This window comes from Neophocaena asiaeorientalis, unplaced genomic scaffold, assembly GCF_003031525.2.
Source record: "Neophocaena asiaeorientalis asiaeorientalis breed wild unplaced genomic scaffold, Neophocaena_asiaeorientalis_V1.1 scaffold124, whole genome shotgun sequence".
Lineage (NCBI taxonomy): Eukaryota > Metazoa > Chordata > Mammalia > Artiodactyla > Phocoenidae > Neophocaena > Neophocaena asiaeorientalis.
Genome location: NW_020174135.1, coordinates 10398258 through 10416102, shown reverse-complemented (window position 1 = coordinate 10416102; position 17845 = coordinate 10398258). Strand labels below are relative to the sequence as shown.

The window sequence follows — 17845 nt, the reverse complement described above, 5'->3', positions numbered from 1 at the left end:
CCCCCTTCCTTTCCTTTTTTTTTTTTTTTTTTTTTTTTTTTTTAACCTATTCCATTAATGTACCAACCCAAAGCTCTTTGCATCTGTCCTTTCCTTAAAAGAAGATGAGGGCATCTACATTACTGTTGGAACCTTACCAGTTGGTTCCATTTGACTGTTTAGAAGTATAGCAGGGCTTCCCTGGTAGCGCAGTGGTTGAGAGTCCACCTGCCGATGCAGGGGACACGGGTTCGTGCCCCGGTCCGGGAAGATCCCACATGCCGCGGAGCGGCTGGGCCCGTGAGCCATGGCCGCTGAGCCTGCGGGTCCACAGCCTGGGCTCCATAACGGGGGGGGCCACAACAGTGAGAGGCCCGCGTAACGCAAAAAAAAAAAAAAAGAAGAAGTATAGCAAAAGTAGATTGAAAGATTAAATGAACCCGGAGCCCAGCGGCTGGCCAGAATATAACACCTTTGTGAACTGGTATGTCTTGTTACAGCTTGCCCACTATCCGGAGGGCTTACCTGGCCCAGCATTTCATGTGCACTTTGCCGTCCTCTTTCCTGATATGAAAATTAGAAGCCAAAGCTGGAAATTAGGTAATACTTGAGATTACGTAGAAAAAAAAAGAGAGATTTTTGAAAGCAAAAGTGGGTAATTGAGGGCCGGCATGTTTCTGGCTTTGTATTTTTTATGCAGTTGCCTACCATTTCATGTAAATTTTGGCCCCAACTACCAAATATCAGGCTCTATCTATTGAACTTGGAAGGACAGATTGTGTTCTGCTGATTCTCATCATTTTTCTGAAGAGTAAAAGCTTTGCTTCTGTGTTCTCATCAGTAAGATGGTAAAAACTGTAAGCACAGCCTAGTGTTCAGAGGACTTACTTCTTCATATCAGCATCCATAGACTGATCAGTGAATCAACATACATTGATTAAAAACCTGCCTTGTGCACGACACTGGGAAAATACAGGAAAAACAAAGATGAATAAAACATTTCCCCTCACCTCACCTCAAGGAACTTACAATCTGGCTGAAGAAATAAGATTCCATAAGAGTTAAACAATACAAGGGGAAAAAGTGGCAGCTGTGTCAGAGGGTAAATTGTGAGATAAATACTAATCACTCCAAGGTCATTGGACATGAGACTTCATTTGAAGGAGTGTATGCATGAGCTGGACTTCGAGGGATGGCAGGATTTGGACAAGCCAGACGTAAGGTCTGTTTATGTTTTACGTAGTTATATCCTAAGAGTCTAGTGCTGTATTATGAAATCACATTTATTTCTGTAGGCAGCACAGCCAGCCCAAAGTCCCTGTGCTTAAAACAGCCAATGAATTGAAACATATTATTACAAATAAGATCAGATTTGAAGAAGGGTGATTGAGAAGTAATGGAGATCATTTTCAGCATTTCTAACAATCCAAATACAGAGCTCGCGTTGTATTTATGTTCAAGGATACAAGGATGATAATAATATTCACCTGCAGGATCTTTTGGCATTCCTGGTATGGTATGTCCTCAGAAAAAAGGGGATAAAATAGTATCGGATATTACATTATGTAGTGTGACTAGTCTGAGCACATGTGGGGTGTTTGAATAATTCAGTGTGTACTTTAAGTGGCTTGTATACATGCATGTATTTGTACATATTATTTTAATCTAAATTATGTGAATATCTCACAGAATTAAAGGGAAGGTTGAACAGCCAGTCTTCAGAAAAGAGAGGAGGAAGGTTTCTCTATAAATACGAGCAGCAGGAGTGAGCTGACAGTGTCTTCTGAACGTGGCAGTGGATGCACCACTGACACCTTTTTTTCCTCATGGCTCTGTTTAAGGTTCACATTTCTTGAAAAGTTTTTTTAGTCCTGTCTTAGGACACGTGTCCATCTCTTACCCAGGAAGTTCTGGGCGTTTTCATGGTGAGTCCCATCAAGATTGCATGAGATTGGGAAGGTTGAAATCCACAAGGGAAAATTGAGTTGCCATTATCAGAAGAAGGGGGTGAGGCTGCAGACAGTGGCGCCACGAAGTACTGAACTCAATAGCTGATTTTGAAGTAATTTATTTCTCATTAAAGCCCTATAAGGCAAGCGTTAACATTCTGCTGTTATAAATAAACATGACTCTAGTTAGAAAATGTGGTTCTAGGATTTTAGCAAGTTCGGTATCAAAACCTGTACACTGCTTGTAGCAACACACACACACACACACACACATGCATAAATTTCTTAAGGGATTAAGGTTTCAACTCAGATGATTCAGTTATTTCTATTGATCAGATTTGTCGGCGTTTGTTACGTTATCTTTTCCATATAGGGAGTAGCATTTGTGTTAATGTAGCCCACTCACCTTCATACTCTATTTGTGATTATCAACATGCATAGCCGTAGCTGGGTGATACGAATACTACCTGTGAGTACGGAGAGGGCCATTTTAGTCGATCTTCACAGCTCATTGGACAGCAGCACTTGTAACTACAGGCATTTATTAGGGGATTGATTTTGTTTCAGATGCACGGAACACCGAGGATATTCAGATGTATAAGATGCGGTCCCAACCCACTTGTTATCTAGCTGGAGGAGAGATCTTAGGCAAAAACTTATTAAAAAAATCCAATGTTAAATCTGGAAATGAGAAATCATCTTGTAAAATTTTCTCATTTTGCAGATAAAGAAACAGAAGAGTACAAATGGCGAATGAAAAGCCCAAATTAGTACGGTAGGTTTGATGCAGGATTGTGGCTATAAATGTTGCCCAGTCTGTGGTTCGTGGTGGTGCAGCACAGGAAGCTGGTAGTGAAGTCCATGGGCCCTATGTACTGCAGGCTTTCTTAAAAAGGCTCGATTTCTGAAGTAATTGGGAAGGCTTGGTGCCTTACCAGGACAGAGGATTGTCTTTAAGGAGTTGTAGGACTACAGTAATTGGAAGGAGGAAAAAATAGGAGTAAAGGAGGGCCAACACGAGGAAAGGAGATACACACCATATTGTCATTTAATCAATTAATACATCAGTGTAACTGTCTTAGAGTTTTGGATAAAGCAGTGGAAAAAAAATGAAAAGAGGCTGAATTCTAGAGTTGTAGGTAGTAGAGACTAAAAGCTCATCTATGTGTGACGTGATATATACTGGAAAGATGGTTCAGACAGACACGGTTCTGAATCCTGGTTCCATCAACAACCAGCTGTGAGACTTTAAAGTCCAATACTGAAATACAGCAATAATGGTACCTGCTTGCCTTAGTTAGAAATTGTGCTTGGCTGGTTGAAACAAAGCTTAACGCTAATGACTTACCAATGAGAAGTCTGGAGCCAGATAGTCAAAGACTGACAGTTTGGCAGGATAATGTCATCAAGGGCTTGGCTTCTTGTGTCAGGCACTCATCACCTCATATTTACAAGATGACTTTTGGGTTGCTGTCCATTGTGTTCATGTCCCACATGAGATAGAGGGGAAGGGGCAAAAATCAAATGCCAGTTGAATTAGCAGCTCTGTCGTGTCCTTGAGGGAGTTTTTCTGTGATGCTCAACACAACTTTCTTTTGCATCTCATCTGTTAAACCTTAGCTATAAGGACACTGCATCTACAGGGAGGCTAGCAAGTGTAGTTTTTCAGCTGGACACATGGTTGCCTCCAACAAAAGCAGGGATCTATTAGTAAGAACTAAGGGCAAGTGGATATTAGGCGTGCGAGTAAAAGTCTGTCACACATGACCTTACATAGCTGTTTGAGGATTAGGAAAAAATGTATATGTTTTACATTCTCAGTATATTTAGAGGGAGGGACAGGTTGATGAATCTGCTTTTGGATATTCTGAGCTTCAGTTGAAGATGTTGCCGGTATCTGGAGTAGTTTAGGAAATCTCAGAAAGAGGATTGAGGCTGGTTATTGAGATTTGGAGGTGTCTGCATAATAAATGGAGAGGGCAGAAGCTTTAACTGCTGGTGCTGCAAAAATATGGAAGTGATCTCTTCCATTGGTCACTCCAACATACAGTGAAAGAGGTCAAGTAGTTTAGGTTGTAACTTATGGAAACTAGAGGGATCCTTGCGCGTGTGCACACCACTACCTGCAGCAGAAGTTGCTTTAAAGGTAACTTTGGGTCATGATTAGAGAAACACCAGTCCTTTTCTTTCCTGTTCAGCCTCTAATTGATTCAGGCAACTGTATTTCTCTGTCCTTAAGCCAGTAGGTCCGGAGCTGCAAAGAGTGTGCTTCTCCCAACTTCTTCAGAACCCTTTCTCTCTTTTGGCTCACTCAGCCCTCCCAGATTCTAATTCAGAGACAATTTCCCCCGCTCACTCTAAAAAGTGCCCATATTTTCTTTATTTCTCTTGGTTAAGGATTTGTTTTCCCCCCTTCAGGTAACTTTATCATTAGCTAATGTCTCACACATAAATTCTCGCTTTTTGCATGTCCAGAGGGGCTGGTAGAAAATAGGGAACCCCTTTAATACTGGGGGTTTCTCAAGTCCTTGTGATTAAGAAATATAATAACCACTGTGACTATTTTCCATGGTTTGTCTACTCCTGGTCCTTGCCCAGGTTTCCGCCTCTTCTCAAGATAATTCCTCAGTCTCTTCCCACACCTGTCCCAGTTTCCTTCATTGAGAATAGCAATTTGTTGGTTTTCTCCTAAATACTTATTATAGATTGCTACCTTTCAAAATATTTTGTTTATATACTGTATTTCCTGAGATAGAGCGTCGCATGCAGGTCCTCCAGATTAATTGCTGAATGTATGAATCAGTGAAAGGGAGACATAAGAATATCAGAATAATTCACAAAATACCAAATACATATATATGAGGCTATTTAGTGAAAGCTAACTAAGAGTTATAACTATTTAAAAATATACTGAATTGTGGTAAGCATTTCATGTTGTATGTAAGTCAAATCATCATGCTGTAACCTTAAACTTATATAGTGCTGTATGTTGATTATATCCCAGTAAAACTGGAAGAAAAAAGTTTAAAAGAAATAATAAAAAATAAAGATACACTCAAGTTATAAGTGGAAGCTACAGAGTTGATGATTTAGAAATAATTGATATTTGGATGATAGAAACTTTGGTGTCCATTCTTCTCAAAATTTATAGAAGCATAGGTGATAACTACATCCCCCAAAGATATAGGGGTTTTTCTATGAGGTGAACAGAAGTTGGAGATATTTAACATATTAAATGAATTCTCAAGTTTAATATCCTTTATTCGAGTGCTGGGAGTTTTGAGACTACTGATAATAGAGGCAAATGTTTTAGTTATTGATTTTAGCTCAGTGGGGGATTACATGAACTCATTAAGACAGATATATGCCGAGTTCAAGGCCTTTTTGCTTTGTAAGAATCTAAAAGTCTGTTTTTTCCTGAATATACAAACATTACCATAGTAGTTTGAAAAAAATGAACAATTCAGGCTTTTAGTTTTGGCTCGATTGATGCATGAGTGCATGGGTATTGAGTTACAATCTTCATGTCAAACATTAATATTAATTATTCTATTACCATTGGATTATATATATATCCATAGAATATATATTTATACATATAATTAAATAATTATATATGTATAATCGTTGCATACATAGAGAATACGTTAATACTATGAAATATTGGCATATAGTGTTTTGACTAAAGCAACATTTCAGAGGAGAAAATCTAGGTCTTCTATGTAATTGAAAATTAAAGTCTATTTTTAACATTAAATAAACTCATTTCTTGTTTGCAGGGCTGTTGTATGGGAAGTAGATTGTAGACAATAAGAATTGAAGTATGTTGATAAGGAGTAAAAAGATGCAAAGTCTAGGCTAAAGTAGGCGGTAGCTTGGAATATCATCTACCATCAAGTACTATTGACAACTTGGATGCAGGGACAAGAAAGGAAAACAAATCTAGGTTTTTAGTTTGAGTAAGCAAGTGACTGGTAGCGTCATTTGCTCAGGTGGAAACGCGTGAGGGAAGAGGAGGTTTGGGCGTTGCTAGGAGACAACATCGGTCTGGGCATGTTACATTTCAGTGCACATTGTGTATTTATGTGGTTCTACTAAGTAATTCAGTACGTAAGTTTGTTTGGCCAAGGAGATTTTATATAAATGTAGGTGTCATCAAAAATACAGAAGTGAGTTAAGCTATAGAGGACTCTGTAAGTTGCAAGGAAAAGTGTTTTTCCAAGAAGAGAAGGGAATCCGTGGGAAAGGTTTTGGGGGAGTGCGAGTAGTCAGAGGTCTCAAAGGGGAGGGTAAACTAGCCGAGGTGACTGAAAGGAGCAGAGAGTGAGGTAGGAGAACAACAGGGAATACGTGGTATTAATAAAGGCAGAAGGAGAATGTGTTTTGAGGAGTCGTCAGTGGTCAATTGTGGTAAATTTAAATGAGATAGAAAGTAATAAAAGAACAGAAAAGTGAACCATGGATTTGACAATATGGAGGCCAACGATGAACTTGACACAAATGGAAGAAATTTGTTTTTTAAAATAGAAAACACACATGTTTTTGATTCAAAAAAAGCTATATAGATGGAAAGGGATCCAAATCCCAGGAAAAACATTCTTGAGGTCAGCAGATAGGATGGATAGCTCAAGTAGAATGGTTTGATTTTGATTTGAATAAAGACACTTAGCTACAATAAAAGGATGCTAAGTAGAGGGTATGGGGAAACTTCAAGATTTATTTTTCCTCTCATATCTCATGTAGCACAGATCCCGGAGGTGAGGGCGAGTACATTTTGTACTGCCTTTGCCATTTTCAAACTATTTAATTTTCTTTTCCCTTTCAAACTCTCAACTCTTTTGTAGAATGCATCACCATACTTTACTCAAAATCTTTCATGTTGCTAGCAACCATCAAATATATAGTAATCACACAGATTTGCTGAGGATTTTAGTGCGCAGATTATTTTATTTCTCCCCACCATCACTTTTGGCTTCTCACTTTCTTGGTCGTCTTGGCTTTAGTGATCTGTTTCTCTGCCACGGTTTTGTCATAGATTCTTACGAACATAGCCTTGGCTTGCTAACGCTCATAGATACACTACTACTGTTGAAAATCGACTTCAGGCATCTCATTCTCTGTCACCTACTTCCCACTCCAGCAATTCTGCATCCTGGTAAAGTCCCACCACCGATTGGTGCTACCAGAATCTTCTCGATGTCAATCTGCCTTCCCTTATTTCCTCAGTTCTCTCTTACAAACTTAGAGACCGTGGACCTTCATTATCATCACTCACATGTTGGTACCCTTATCCTCCTAACCCTCCTCTCCTCTCATTGTCCATGACTGGTTAAACCCAACCCTCTCCTTTTTATGCATCTTCGAATACTTAGATGAGAACAAAGCAAGACAGACAAACGGAATGACTGGGTTTACATTAAGTCAATGGACATAAGTCTCAAAGGGGCAATCCACAATGCTCAGCTATTCCATTATATTCTCCCTAGTATATGCATTTTTGTCTCTTCTAAAAAAAAAGGAATTTTCTCTCCTCCTCAAACCACCTTCTCCTCTCTGTCTCAGCTGACAACCTTGTCTCCTATGCCATCAAGAAAACAGAAGCCATCAAAAATAACTTTGTAATATTCTCAAATACCTGTTGCTGCACAAAAACAGTATTTGTTGATCTGTGGTCAGTTTTTTTGTAACATTTTCCTATGCCTTCTCTTTCCTTTTTAAGTTTCTTGCATCTTGTTATATAGCAGACTAGTAGTAGATGGTTCGTAGTTGAACTACTACGGAAACAATACTTTCTGAAAGTGGGTGTGTTTATGTTTGTTCATTTGTTCATTTGTGTAATTATGTTTTTAAATGAGAGTCCTTATTTCACCCACCTAGAAAGACAAGGGCATTTGAAGACAGTCATTAATGAGGGAAGGGTGAATTTTGTATATGAATCAAAAAATAGCATAATTGAACAAGAATACGAGTAGAGTGGTAGTTATTTGCTAATATTTAGATAGAGATATTTTGAGAAAATCCTTTACATGCCAAAATATTTATGTCATTTGAGGCATTCTACTTTTTCAAAAAATTTTATTTTATATTGGATTATATATAGTTGATTTACAATGTTGTTAGTTTCAGGTGTACAGCAAAGTGATTCAGTTATACATATACATATATCCATTCTTTTTCAGACTCTTTTCAGAATATTGAGTAGGGTTCCCTGTGCTATACAGTAGGTCCTTGTTGATTATATCGTATATGTTAATCCCAAACTACTAATTTATCTCTCCCCCTACATTTCCACTTTGGTAACCATACGTTTGTTTTCAAAGTCTGTGAGTCTGCTTCTGTTTTGTAAACAAGTTCATTCGTATCACTTTTTTAGATTCCACATGTAAGTGATATCATATGATATACATCTTTTTCTGTCTGACTTACTTCACTTAGTATGATAATCTCTAGGTCCATCCATGTTGCTACAAATGGCATTATTTCATTCTTTTCAATGGCTGAGTAATATTTCATTGTATATATGTACCACATCTTCTTTATCCATTCCTGTATTGATGGACGTTTAGGCTGCTTCCATGTCTTGGCTATTGTAAATAGTGCTGCTATGCACATTGGGGTGCGTGTACCTTTTCGAATTATGGTTTTCTCTGGATATATGCCCAGGAGTGGAATTGTTGGACCATACGATAGTTCTATATTTAGTTTTTTAAGGAGCCTTAATACTGTTCTCCATAATGGTTGTACCAATTTACATTCCCACCAACAGTGTAGGAGGGTTCCCTTTTCTCCACACTGAGGGATTCTGCTTTGAAACATGTCTGTGGAACCCTGGTCAAGGCCCCTGAGTGAGCTATATAAAAACAGAAAGGTTAAGACCAAGCTGGTGTTATTAAAACAAAAGATGTTTCTAAGTATATGTGAATGGGTTAGATGTCTACATGCGCTTCATTTTAGAGGGACCTCTAATCGTGACCAGGGCTACTAAATCTGATGAGAGTGTTTTTTAGGAGGCACAGTTTGGAGTTTATAATGGCATATTCAAATCCACTGTGAAGATAATTATATATTGTCTTTATTTTGTACTGTTGGACAGAAAAGCAGAGATTACTGACAAGCAGGTTATGAATCAACTGGAACACTGGTGGAGTTTTAAACTAGACATATTTTATGTTAGTATGACAGATTGTGGAGCCAGCAGAATTTGGTGATTGGCTGTGCAATTAATGAAATAAATTCAGCAAATTATAATCAAACAAATATTGAAGTGTTTTTTTTTTTAAATATTCAATTAGGTATTCAATTGACAGAAACACAGACTTGGAGAGATACTTCAATATTGATGCCAACAGTGGAGTTATTACAACTGCCAAATCTCTGGATCGAGAGACGAATGCTGTTCATAATATCACAGTCCTTGCAATGGAGAGCCGTAAGTTGTAAGGTTTAACATTAAATTAGGATGGAGGACGTTGAGAGTGGAGAATGGGTTGACATGAGTTTACAGTTTCGACTTGAATTTTACTAGGTGTTTGTTTGAATTCAGCAAAAATTTGAAATTTCTCATTTCAAGCTGCGAAATACCTATATTCTCTAACTTTATTCGCTAATACTTACAAAGTTAATGAAAAGAGGTTACCATAAAATAATGGGCCCGAGTTACCCTCAGAGGGCTTCTGCTTGTTTTGTGGTCATACTTTGTGCTGCATTTATGCTGACATGGGGTTGGTCCCATAGTTTACAAAAAAATAGTAAATTGATCTCTAACCAAGACACTCAGATTTCTACATTTTCATATGGAACTAATTGTGGTCCTTGATAAGAAAAACATTGAGAGAACAATGCATAATTATACTGTGTGCATGTTATATACATACGTAATAGGTACATAATATATACACATATTCATACAAAAATCGGCTCTAGCATCAAAGAATATTGAAATTCCTGGCTTATTTGTCACTGTGTGTGTGTGTATGACATTTGTATCAGAGTTTCCATTGCTCCCTTTAAAGTCTACAGTGTTGTGGTTCTAGATTTTATTCAAGTCTTAGTCATTTCCTTATTAGATTGTGCTTTAGAGAGGCAAACATTTTTGGTTGATTCTAATCGTTTTAACTATGAGTTTCCTAAGTAAGATGAGGTTGGAGTAATAGCTTTACTCTGAGCACAAGCAGACCGTGGAGATATTGTGGGTTCGGTTCCAGGCACCACAGTAAAGTGAATATCACAATGAAGGAGTCACACAGATGTTTTGGTTTCTCAGTGCCTATGAAAGTTGTGTTTATACTATACTGTAATCGGTTAAGTATATAATAAATAGCATTGTGTCTAAAAAAGACAATGTTTACACTTTATTTTAAAAAGACTTTATTGCCAAAAAATGCTAACTGTCGTGCCATCCTTCAGCAAGTTATAGTAGGAACACCAGGAACATCAAAGATCACGATCACAGATCACCATAATACATAATATAATAAGGTTTGAAATATTATGAGAATTACCAAAATGTGACAGAGACACAAGGTGAGCAAGTGTTATTGGAAAAATGGGACCTGCAACTTTGCAGTTTTGCAAAGTTGACTTGCTCGATGAAGGGTTGCCACAAACCTTCAATTTGTAAAACACAGTATCTGCAAAGCGCATTCAAGTGAAGTGCAATAGAACGAGGTGTGCCTGTAAATGATAAAACGTTTTCCCGTTTATTAGAGAATCCATCTCAGATAGGAAGAGGCTACGTGGCCATCACTATACTTGACATCAATGACAACGCCCCTGAATTTGCCATGGACTATGAAACCACCGTTTGTGAAAATGCCCAGCCAGGCCAGGTGAGAGTCTCCAGAATGCCACGCTCCTCCTTCGTGATTCCTTTAAAGATGCCCAGCGGCGGTTGCCTTTGAAATCCTACCAGCTTTAAGATAAAATATAATCAGCATGTTTCAGCAAAACTCACGCTTTGATGTGTAGCATAAACTAATATTAAAGGAACTTTCAAATTCTGTTTAATTGGGATGATGAAAATTCCTCTGGAAGAAAAGGTAAACGTTGTAAAAGCCGTGCTAAATGGTTAAGGGCTTAGGCTTTTTTAAGGAGAAATACAGCATGTTAAGCTCGATTGGGCCGCTTCCCACATTACACAGCGGGGCTTAAGTACCTTGAAGTTGTAAGAATTAAGTGTTCGGTCTACTCACCCATATTCTCAGTGTCCTGTGATGTTTACTGACATGGTGTAATCAGTTGGTACAGCTTATTTCTGAGGTTCACAAAAGTAAATTCAAATATGAATTTTGAAAAGGACATGATTTGATTTTCAGAGCCCTTTTTAGATTGGGTTCATATTAGTACACCTGACACCACCACCTGCCCCCTCTCCTCACACAGCTCAGTCAGGAAGATGGTATTTATCATCTGTCCTGCCTCACAAAACAGCCGAGCACACCAACATGCTTTCAAGTGTTACGTTCTCTATTCCTAGGTTATCCAGAAAATCAGTGCTGTCGATAAAGATGAGCCATCCAATGGACACCAGTTTTATTTCAGCTTAACAACGGATGCAACGAATAACCACAACTTCTCACTGAAAGATAACAAAGGTAAGGTATCATTTTTTTCGTCAGAGGAGGCAACAGGTAGAAGCTTTCTAAGCAAGTACTTTTTCTCACTCAGGAATGCTGATTATGTAATTTTTTTTTCTTCATACCAGCGAGGACATTAATTTAAAGGGCAGTGAGCCCCTTAAGTAATTTTTATCTATGGATTTGCTGTCATGAAGAAGAAACTGCTACTTACATCATTTTAGGCCTAAATCCAAAGAAGGGGGGAAGCCAGATCCATCTCGCTCTGTCTTTTCTTCTAGACATTTGCTTCCTTACTTGTATACCAAGCTCTTCATCCAGAGTATCTATGGATGGTTGAGGACCAGCTAAATGCCTTAACAAGGATTATACTACCTAGGCATAACCTGAGAGGTTAGGAAAATATGACTTAATATTTCAATGCCAACATCAGTTATCGTTTTATTTTTAACATAAAAAGAAAAGTAATCCATGCAAATAACAAATATACTCTTTATGCCAAGAAATATAAAATTACAAAAGAAGAATTCCCTATCATCCCAAATCCCGTTTCTCTGCTTCAAAGATAAACACTCTTAATCAGTTTTATAAATGTCATTATAGAAACATTATTACAAATACCTATAGGTAGATTCTGGTTTTGCTCAATTATATAAGCATATATATATACTTCTAGACATAGAGACAGTATATAGATAATTGTAAAAACTTTCAAAGGAAGCATGAGAACTTGCTATCTATTGTCTAATTTTGAATACATTTCTTTCTCTCTCTCTCTCTCTCTCTCTCTCTCTCTCTGTATAGAGAAAGGAGTATACCCCAACAATATAGGAAATGTAATTCTTCAAGTTTGAATGTGTTACTCAGCTTTCAGATAAACACAATGTAGAAATAAATTTGTTAGTTAAGTCTGGCTTATCTAAAAATACTTGCTTTCAGGAGATGGACGTTATAAGTGCTTTTGCCTGAAGTCACCACTTATTTTACTGCAGGAAATTCAACTTTGGCCTCAGAAATTCAATCTGAAAATAATACATGTTTTTGATCCCACTCTCTGCTAAATGAGGATACTGTCTTTTTCCTGTAGTAACATAAAAGGAAGCACATTCTCTGTGTGGGTAATCCCAAACTCTCTGACTTAACCATAGTTGGAAAGGACAGTCCTCAGCATTTGCATTCATCCAGCACAAATGCAGAGAGGGGAGTTTATGATTTTCCCAAGAAGGGCCTGAACGTTTCCCCCATTTGTTATCATCCAGTACCACCATGATTGTAGGACAGCACAGGCACTAAAATGGCTGGATTTCCAGGACATTGACACAGCCACACAGTTGAAAGATTTCCCCAAGGGCAAGCCTAGAGCTCCCTCATCTGTGGGAATCTTGGAGGAAAACATAAGAAATAGGAAGAAAGAACGTCAGTTCATCCATTGACTTCCATTTTAGGAAGCACATACAGAACATGATGAATTTTATGATCTCTTTTGTGAACATTATGTTCCTCAACATGGGAACATTGCTGTAAATTTAAAAATCATATACATCAGATATTGGGCATTTTAGCATGTGCTCCTCAACGTGTCGTGTGTGTGTGTGTGTGTGTGTGAGATTTGATGTCAGGCATGTTAGGTTACAAATCAAGAACTCTGAAAAAACTTTGTGTATCAAATCATAAATATGTATAACATCTGAATGGTTGTAAGGCAAAGACTAGGGGTGTGTCAAGGGTACAGAAACATACTCAAGACAATATGCTTCAACAACTGCATGTGTAGTTTTTTAACGAACACTCTTGAATTCATACATTTTAAAATAAAAGATTTGTTTACATAAAAACCTACCAGCTGGAATCTGAAAACCAAACACTTTTCTTCCTACTACATTTTATAATTCCAGTCTCATGTGCGCTTGCTGTTCTGTGCTGTTCGAGACAGAACAGATTTCAGCTTGCTCTTTCATTATTGTTCATTCTTTCATGTCACTGGATAAAGCACACTGGGTAAAACTATGGTCCTGGTGTTCCTTCTTTTCCATTATATTTTCATTAATTGCTCTAAATTTTAAAATCACATAAATTCCATTATTAATTAATTAAGACAAGTTAACTGAACAATTGTTAGCAGATTAAAAAATCTATTTCTGATATAGAAATCACAGTTGTGTCATACAGACTTACTGATCACCGTTAAGTTTCACAATTACCATAATAGGTTAGATGAAACAGAATATTGAATATATTATAAATTAAACAATAATGACCTATTTTATCATTGACAAAATGTTTATATACATGGTGTTTTGGTAACCCTATGTACCAGTATGGATTTTTAAAAATTACACAATAATTCCTCTTTTGAATATCTATGCATATTCATTTTAATTAAAACTAGAGTGGCTTATTTTACTTACTTCTATATTGGGCTTGGAACTTGTCCAAGAAAAGATGGATTGGAAATTTCACCTATGCTATCTGATGATGATACTTAACCTGTTAATTTTTATTATCTTCTTTATAAGCATATGGTTTGAAATGTTAAGATTAGTAAAAAGGTATATGTGATTTTTACCAAGTTGCAGGTAATGTAATAAATGATGTATAAACATTTTCCCGTTCAGTTTTACTTTATAACTGTTTCTTTGGATATAACCATATAGCATGACATAAACGTATTAAAATGTATTCACACGAACCGATATTTGGAAATACAGCTCCCTGTCAAAAGAAGCTAAGGAGAGTGACTTAAGTCAGATAAAGTTTTTTTAAATTTATTTAGTTATTTTTTTAACATCTTCATTGGAGTATAATTGCTTTACAATGGTGTGTTAGTTTCTGCTGTATAACAAAGTGCATCAGCTATACATATACATATATCCCCATATCTCCTCCCTCTTGCATCTCCCTATCCCACCCCTCTAGGTGGTCACACAGCACCAAGCTGATCTCCCTGTGCTATGCGGCTGCTTCCCACCAGCTATCTATTTTACGTTTGGTCATGTATATATGTACATGCCACTCTCACTTCGTCCCAGCTTACCCTTCTCCCTCCCTGTGTCCTCAAGTCCACCTCTACGTCTGTGTCTTTATTTCCTGTCCTGGCTAGGTTCTTCAGAACCATTTTGTTTTTAGATTCCGTATATATGTGTTAGTATACAGTATTTGTTTTTCTCTTTCTGACTTACTTCACTCTGCATGCCAGTCTCTAGGTCCATCCACCTCACTACAAATAACTCAATTTCGTTTCTTTTTATGGCTGAGTAATATTCCATTGTATATATGTGCCACATCTTCTTTATCCATTCATCTGTCAGTGGACACTTAGGTTTCTTCCATGTCCTGGCTATTGTAAATAGTGCTGCAATGAACATTTTGGTACATGACTCTTTTTAAATTCTGGTTTCCTCAGGGTATATGCCCAGTAGGGGGACTGCAGGGTCATATGGTAGTTCTAGTTTTATTTTTTAAGGAACCTCCATGCTGTTCTCCACAGTGGCTGTATCAATTTACATTCCCACCAACAGTGCAAGAGGGTTCCCTTTTCTCCACACCCTCTCCAGCATTGTTCGTTTGTAGATTTTTTTATGATGGCCATTCTGACCAGTGTGAGGTAATACCTCATTGTAGTTTTGATTTGCATTTCTCTAATGATTAATGTTGTTGAGCATTCTTTCATGTGTTTGTTGGCAATCTGTATATCTTCTTTGGAGAAATGTCTATTTAGGTCTTCGGCCCATTTTTGGATTGGGTTGTTTTTTGATACTGAGCTGCTTGTAAATTTTGGAGATTAATCCTTTGTCCGTTGCTTCATTTGCAAATATTTTCTCCCATTCTGAGAGTTGTCTTTTCGTCTTGTTTATGGTTTCCTTTGCTGTGCAAAAGCTTTGAAGCTTCATTAGGTCCCATTTGTTTATTTTTGTTTTTATTTCCATTTCTCTAGGAGGTGGGTCAGGAAGGATCTTGCTGTGATTTATGTCATAGAGGGTTCTGCCTATGTTTTCCTCTAAGAGTTTGATAGTTTCTGGCCTTACATTTAGGTCCTTAAAAGTTTGGTGGGACAGAGTCCATCAGAAATCTTGTGTTCCATGCATTTGCTTTCTTTATTCTAGACAACACAGCCTCAATTCTCACCAGGAGAAATGGCTTCCGGAGACAGGAGCAATCTGTTTATTATCTGCCAGTCTTCATCGTGGACAGTGGATCACCTTCACTTAGCAGCACCAACACCCTCACCATCCGTGTCTGTGACTGTGATGCAGATGGGGTAGCCCAGACCTGCAACGCCGAGGCCTACGTCCTCCCTGCTGGCCTCAGCACGGGAGCCCTGATCGCAATACTGGCCTGTGTCCTGACATTACTGGGTAGGTACTGTTTGCAATGCTTGCTCTGTAAGAGCAGTCACACCACCATAGGTCAGAACTTTTTTCTTTTCCTCTTCATACCTTTTGAGAACATATGCAGATATTCTAATCCATGGTATTTGGGTCACAGAGCAATCTATGATCACTGGCCACACTTTCCAGTGATAACTCAGAAAAATTATCAATTTCATTTTTTTAAAAAGTGAAGATAAATGGCTTATGTTTAAAATTGAATTTTTACAAGATCTTTAAAACATTTACTATATCTCCCAGCTGTTTGCTTTAGAATTCCGGGAACTGTATTAAAGAGAATTTTTTCTATGTTGCTTTGATAATATGCTTATTTTAGAAATAATGGCCTTGGGTGGAATCGATGATATTTAATTCCTTAAGACATGAACACTCTTTATATTAGTCTCTATTCTTGCCTGTGTGTTTGAAATACATAATGAAAAAAGACCAGTGAATATGGGGGCTTAAAAAAAAAGAAATGATGGCTTTACGTCCTACCTCTCTTAAGATTTAAGGTGGGTTTTATAATTATTTGCGAATCTTAAAAGGTTTGAAATTTCAGCAGTGCAAAATTTCCCAAGAAGAATTTACATTTAATCGTACTTTTCCGTGATTACTTTGTTATGTGGTTAGGTTGGATTTATAACTCATTAGAATTGCAGTTTTATAAGAGATTATGCAGCATCCTTTTAAAAATTGGGAGGTATCCAACATGGGCATTGGGTAATGGGTTTATTCCTTTACATTCTGTGAGGGCAAAGTGTACCTTCCTACAGCAAGGACAGTCAGCATTTAATTTTGCATCTGAGCCTGTACTCTGTGTTTTCTTGGGGTTTAATATAATTTGTAAATTCACTTATATTTTTGTAAATGCAGAATTTAGCAATGGGAGTCATAATTGTATAATGTTTAAAAACAAGATTTATGGAGTTCGATAAAACCTAGCTTTTATGACTGCCTCCAATATGTACTAGCTCTTCACCAGGAAAACATTACTTCTTCTAAGGCTAGCTTCTTAATCTCAAAGGGGAAAAGAATAGAACTAGACTCATAAGGTTGTTGTGAAAATTAAATGAGATAATTCATGTGCCAACCATCTAGTGAACATTGAGTAAATTTTAAGCATTATCAATGAAGCAAGTTCTCAACGTATTAACCAAGCTAAGACATACTCACTAATACACTGTGTAAATGATCTCATAAAAATGGAAGTTATTATCTTCTATAACTTCAGCTAACCAAATAAATCTAGAAGGAAATAAACTTTTTCTCATATAGCTTCACATAGATTGCCAAAACTTTTAGAAATTCATTAGAAATGGCAAATAATTCCCAATTAAAGTCTAATTAGAGTATAAGGGACTAAGTTGAAAAATATGGAACCATTGCAAAGTGCTTATTATTTCTCTATCAGGTTTCAAAAAATATTAAGAGGTAAGTTGTGTATTTTATAGTAGTTGGATAACCTAGATGAGAAGATAAAGATTTTCCTTTGTGGTGTTTTTCTGTTTGTTTTTTAATTTTATTGGTATATAGTTGTGTTAGTTTCAGGTGTATAGCAAGGTGAATCTATTTTATATATATATATATATATATATAAAAGAATGGAGATATTTTTTTCATTTTTTGATTCTTTTCCCATAAAGGTTATTACAGAATATAGAGTTCCCTGTGCTGCTCTGATATTTATGATTTGTTTCCTTCTACTAACTTTAGATTTTGATTGTTCTTTCTCTAGTTGCTTTAGGTGTAAGGTTAGGTTTGAGATTTTTCTTGTTTCCTGAGGGTAAGATTTTATTGCTGTAAACTTCCCTCTTAGTACTGCTTTTGCTGTGTCCCATAAGTTTTAGATCGTCATGTTTTCATTGTCATTTCTCTCTAGGTGTTTTTTTTATTTCCTGATTTCTTCAATGATCCATTGGTTGTTTAGTAACATATTATTTAGCCTCCACATGTTTGTGTGTTTTAGGGTTTT

The 17845-nt window shown here is 37.1% G+C and overlaps 1 protein-coding gene across 3 annotated transcripts in view; it reads left to right on the top strand.

The window, feature by feature from the left end:
* CDH7 (cadherin 7) overlaps positions 1 to 17845 on the top strand; it is a 122435-nt gene that overhangs the window by 90216 nt on the left and 14374 nt on the right. For 2 of the 3 annotated variants that reach the window (XM_024754853.1, XM_024754851.1), the window contains 4 exons: positions 9221 to 9357; positions 10635 to 10756; positions 11404 to 11521; positions 15607 to 15858. In XM_024754853.1, coding sequence (XP_024610621.1) covers positions 9221 to 9357; positions 10635 to 10756; positions 11404 to 11521; positions 15607 to 15858 — 629 coding nt within the window. Of the gene's footprint in view, positions 1 to 9220; positions 9358 to 10634; positions 10757 to 11403; positions 11522 to 15606; positions 16258 to 17845 lie in introns of those variants that run through there. The other variant, XM_024754852.1, reaches the window with a different exon arrangement.